Source organism: Verticillium alfalfae, genomic scaffold (genome assembly GCF_000150825.1).
Source record: "Verticillium alfalfae VaMs.102 supercont1.13 genomic scaffold, whole genome shotgun sequence".
Classification (NCBI taxonomy): Eukaryota; Fungi; Ascomycota; class Sordariomycetes; order Glomerellales; family Plectosphaerellaceae; genus Verticillium; species Verticillium alfalfae.
The window spans coordinates 862076-867494 of NW_003315026.1; the positions used below are offsets into that span (position 1 = coordinate 862076).

General features: G+C 59.7%; 2 protein-coding genes across 2 annotated transcripts in view; both read left to right on the forward strand.

The window, feature by feature from the left end:
• Window positions 1-17: 17 nt before the first annotated feature.
• Window positions 18-2691, forward strand: VDBG_08880 (conserved hypothetical protein; the record flags this gene model as incomplete). Its single annotated transcript, XM_003001038.1, has 6 exons — window positions 18-698; window positions 818-1553; window positions 1677-1941; window positions 2062-2185; window positions 2314-2419; window positions 2510-2691. 6 exons carry the CDS (start codon window positions 18-20, stop codon window positions 2689-2691), a joined length of 2094 nt encoding a protein of 697 aa, XP_003001084.1.
• Window positions 2692-4304: 1613 nt separating this feature from the next.
• The window catches only part of VDBG_08881 (tRNA-dihydrouridine synthase), a gene marked incomplete at both ends in the record, with an annotated part of 1557 nt that continues 442 nt past the window's right edge, over window positions 4305-5419 (forward strand). Inside the window, 2 exons of the mRNA XM_003001039.1 lie at window positions 4305-4961; window positions 5069-5376. Coding sequence (XP_003001085.1) covers window positions 4305-4961; window positions 5069-5376 — 965 coding nt within the window. The remainder of the gene's footprint in view (window positions 4962-5068; window positions 5377-5419) is intronic.

The following is a 5419-nucleotide window of genomic DNA, read 5'->3' on the forward strand; positions in this document are numbered from 1 at the left end:
TTCCCACGACACAGAACATGAACTACGCGCACGATCCCAGGTCCAGATACGCAGCCAACGGCCCCGTTGCATCGTACAATGACTCCATGGGTGCCGGGAAGAGTGGCTCGAGGGATGATTCGTCTATCCCCCAACCCCGAACCATTCAGCCTACCCCGCGGCCTCAATCGGCATACCTGACAAGCGCGCCCATGCAAATGACGTTTGCTCAAGCCGCCGCAATGCGGCCAGCCCCTGATAGATACAGGCGCCCAAGTATCCAGCAACAGCAGGTCCGACAGCACAGCGCCGGTCCCTCGGGCTCTGGCATGGCCGCCGTCGGTCACCACTACAGCCCTCATGGCACAACCGATAGGACGAACGCTCCCGTCGTCGGCTCCCGTCGCCCTGCCGCCAACAATCGACCCAGTAGTTATTACAACCCTGCTGACGATCTGCAATTGAATCGCCAGGCCGCTGAGGATGCCAAGCGTCCCAGGCGACGCAGCGTCCACACACTCGATTCTGCCGACCAGCCTAAGTCTTCAGCCCCACAAGAGGTAGCGCCAACCCAAGAGCGCATCCCAACGCCCAAGAATGGCAAAAATGGGGAACAGAAATCCCTCCGCCTTGTGCCTGGTGAAGCCAGCACCCACATTCGCAATGGAAGCTCTGAAAGCCTCGCTTCCAGCCGGAGCAGTCACTCTCGACCAACATCAGTAAGTACAGATATGCCCAGTTTCCCATGTTGCCTCCCTCGGCCGATTGCCCAATCACGTAATCCACTCGGCTGCAGGTAACCCTGCAATCAGCCTGCTAACAAGGATGTTTCCTCCAGTCCGCCAACCGCAACGTACCAGCCCCCACTGGCAACCCCTCCTCCTTGTCCATCACTTCGAATCCTGATGAAGGGTCAATGAAGCAAGACCAACCGAAACTTGTCAACATCCCTCCCCGAAACTCATCGTCAGATGCTTCCAAACGTACCCTCAACCCGTCCCCCCTCTCCAGACCGGTGACCATGGGCGACACGGCTGCGCAGAACACGGCTTCCTCTTCAGGCGAAACTCCACAGCAATCGGCGACCAACATGAGCAGCCCAGCTGCCCAGCACCTGGCGGCTATTAATCAGAAGGGTGCCAGGTCGAAGAGCAAGACGTCGAGGCTGCGACGAGCCTTCTCTTTTGGCAGTGCCGCTGATTTCAAGAAGGCTGCCGAGCCCAGCGGCGAAGTGACCGCTGATGCTGCCGCCGCCACAGACAAGACCGAGCCGTCCCGTCTGCACAAGGAGCCTAATGCGGACGAGATCTACGACGCGGAGCAAGCTGCGATCGCGAAGAAGCAGGAGGAGGGCGGTCTCGGAAACAGTATCTATGGTGGAAGATTCTTTACCGGTTCTACGGACAATCTGTCCGTCTCCTCGACGGCGTCGTCGGCTTCCATCATGATTCGGAAGATGGGCCGCGGGATGAAGAAGAGCACTCGCTCGTTGGTCGGACTATTTAGGCCCAAGTCCGTCGTTGGAGTGCCTGCTGCGGACGGACCCTTGATGCCCGAGGCAGCCAGGCGGCCGTGTCAATGATCACTGTTGAGGCTGAGCGAGTCAATGTCAACCCTGATCCCAAGGCCCAGAACGGCGGCGGCACTGGCTTCCCGCACCTGGAGCGTAACTCGATGGATCTCTCCAACGCACCCAGCATGGTCTCTGAACGAGAGCGGCTGGGAAGTTCCGGCACAGACAACTCTGGCAATCGCAAGAGCATTGTTGGGAGGAGATCGTGAACGCGCCGAGGTCTTGGCTGCCGTCCGCAAGGGCATTCTCAAACATAATGCTGGCGCTGCTAGCCCAGCACGCGAGAAAGGGGCGCCTTTCGAGCTTCCTGCCATCCCGACCGTATCAGATTCGCCATATCGAGCGCCCCCAGCACGCCCAATGATGAACGCTGGGCACAAGCGCACAGGGTCGTTGCCATTGGCAGGCGAGGATTATTTTGTCTCGGCACTGAGGCTTCGTCAGGATACAAAGAGTGCACCGACGACTCCTCCAGGGGTCTGCTAGCGAAATGCCACTTTTTCGCCCAGACTCATCTTCCACGACACGTGGCCGAGCGGCGAGTACGATCGCCGGGGCGACATTGCCACTTGCAACCGCCTCACGCCTATGCTGGCGCAGCAAATCAAGGAAGAGCTCAACTCGTTCAAAATGGTGAGTTGACTGCAAGACCCATGCTGGCTTGGCAGACGGAGTACTAATACGACGCAGGAAATGGAGGTCCACGAGAACTCGAAGATTTATACGCACTTCTTCTAACGACGGCTACGCCTCTTGAACAGCACGATGAAGAAATCTTGTCAGCATTCTGCTTCTTGATGAGGGGCTCTGAACCTGATTCATGTATCCGCACTCATTTCATTCCGTCAAAGCGTCGGGGCAAGCATAGTACGTGTCAGGGCGTTTTCCTATCAAATTCATTTTCCTCTTTCCGAGATTCGTTCTTCTTGCTCGACTAGCCGTATGGTCTCCTTCCAGGGGAGTTCTGGATCAAAGATGTCGTTTGGCCAGTAATGTCAGAAGAGCGGCTGACGGTATCAAACATGTGGCGCCGGCTAGAGCACGCAAGACGAGGGCCAGAAGACGGCCTGTCTGAAGCTGAACAGACTCACAAGACGAGAGTCCGTGGCGGTCAGCACAGCATTCATACATTGTCTTAGGTTGACTCGGGCAAGCAAGGCCTTGATGCAGCGCCTACCTGAAAAGGTTGGCTGAGGCCCGGCCCGAGGCTCCCTCGCGCGGGTTTTCGCGATGGGTCATCGAAAAAAGACGGCAGGCTAGACATGGCAACAGGAGCTGGCAGGGGAGGATCAGGTTGGGTCTCGAGTCTTACTTTCACTTATTTCGCGTTTGAGACCCATCGAGTGCAATGGAAGAAAAAAAAGAAGAAAACAAAAGAGCGCGTGGTTCTCTCATCAGCAAAGCTGTATTCATTTCCTTCATCGAAACTTGCCATGATGCGGTGAAGTGATGTGGTAGCACGGTGAACCTGCCAACGTACAGCACAGGCAGGCAGTACGGAGTGAGTACGATGCCTGAAGGCACCTAGCCAGGTAGGCAAGCCGAGCGAGCGATAGGTGGTGTGCGAGTGAGACGGATGTGCTGCTGGACGATTGCATGATGCGGATGTGGACGAACCATGTCGTCAAGTCGGCCGGGTTGGCGATGGGATGGTTGGCTGACGGTGTACAGCCGATGAGCGCGTTCCCGTGTTCCAAGCAAAGGAGATGGTGGTGGGGAGGCATCGGATCTCGAGGCCTCTCTGGTGTGGTCTGCTGCCATGCCGTTGGTACTAGCGCAAGACAGCGATGCATGCGTGCCGGTCCACGGTCTCTGGATACGAAGAGAACTGTGGCTTTTTACGTAGGTCAGGTACCTAAGGGTAAAATGGATCAGATCTGACACCGTAGAACAGCATGCGCTTTCGCTGCCCTGGAGGTACCAGTACATGGCTCTCTTTGTGTGTGTTTTGTGCACGATGTGCTGCAGCACAAGGCTGCTTTAGGGTGGATAACCCCCAATGAACCCCCACATGCCGATCACCCCTCGCTGCTGCGCGGCTACTGGCGGCAAGCGCCCGATTCCTCAGCCTCGTCTCCCCGCAATCGGGACCGGGGGTTCATGATTGACGCAGGGCAGCCTGTGTGAAGGTGTTGTCCTTTTTTTTTTCCCCTTCTGCTATGCGAAACAGTTGAACTTTGCCTTGGCGTGAAGCAGCTGGCCGTCACGACATCTCGGTCCTACACCATTTCTCAAGGCGGACTTGATTCTCTTAACCCGAAGCCGACGTTTCGACTGTCCACCAGCATATCGAAAATTCTTCACCGTGGCGAGACTCTGGTGGCTGTCGAGCCCTTCGAGCGCGCGGCTGGTCCGATCTTTTGCTTCCCTGTCTGCGCCCAAAACTCCCATGGCGACTGATGCGAATGGCGTACCGGCGGCAGTTGCGGCGACCGCCGCGCACCCCAACACGGTAGAGCCGGGTCCGGGTAAGGCAGTCCTGCGCGGGCGGGCTTTTTACGAGAGCATCGGCAGCCCGAAATATGTGGTCGCGCCCATGGTGGCCCAGTCCGAGTTTGTACGTCTCCTGCCATCTCAGCCAACGTCTTGCTTCTGCTGACTTGTTGGCCACAGGCCTGGCGCATGTTGACTCGATCTTTCCTGCCTCCCTCTGAGCAATCGAGTATCTTGGCCTACACTCCCATGTTCCACGCACGCCTCTTTAAAGAGACGGAATCCTATCGAGAACAGAACTTTCAGCCTGTCAGACCCGATGCCTCTGCGGCTTCCGAAGCGACAACGCCCTGGCTCGACGGCAACCCGACGATCGACCGTCCCCTCTTCGTCCAGTTCTGCGCCAACGATCCCGAAGCCCTCCTCGGTGCCGCCCAGCGCGCCGCTCCCTACTGCGACGCCGTCGACATCAACTTTGGCTGCCCCCCAGGGCATCGCGCGCAAGGGCCACTACGGCGCGTTCCTCCAGGAGGACCAAGACCTCGTCTTCCGCCTCGTCAACACGCTGCACCGCAACCTGAGCATCCCCGTCACGGCCAAGATCCGCATCCTCGACACGCGCGAGGCGACGCTTGCCTACGCCCTCAACGTCCTCCGCGCCGGCGCCTCCATCCTGACGGTGCACGGCCGCCGCCGCGAGCAAAAGGGCCACCTGACGGGCCTCGCCGACTGGAGCACGATCCGCTGGCTGCGCGACCAGCTGCCGCCCGAGACGGTGCTCTTCGCCAACGGCAACATTCTCGAGCACGGCGACCTCGCCAAGTGCCTCGAGGCCACGGGCGCCGACGCCGTCATGAGCGCCGAGGGCAACCTCAGCGACCCGGGCCTGTTCGCGGCGCCGCCGGCGGACGGCGACGACGCCGGCCGTGCGTACTGGCGCGGCCGCGACGGCAAGGGCGGCTGGCGCGTCGACGAGGTCATGCGGCGCTACCTCGACATCCTGCACACGCACGTCGCCGGCGCGCGCCGCCACAGAGGCGGCCGCTGTTCCTGCCGGGCGACGATGCGGCATGGCTCGAACAGCCGGAGGACGAAGACGCCGAGCAGCCGGCGCGGAAAAAGGTCAAGCGCGACGGCGGCGGCGGCGGCGGCGGCAAGAAGAAGGACAAGGTGACGAGCCCCAACTATGGGGGTATGCAGCCGCACATGTTCCACTTGCTGCGGCACTTTGTGTCGCGCCACACGGACGTCAGGGACATGCTCGCCAAGGCCCGGTCGGGGGACCTCGAGGCGTACGAGGCCATCCTGGCGGCTGTCGAGAGGAAGGTTGCCGAGGGTCTGCTGGAATACGAGCGGACCGACGGCAAGATGTTTGCCGAAGCCGACACAGTGTACCGACGGCTGCTGCTGCTGCTGCTGCTACGACTAGAATCC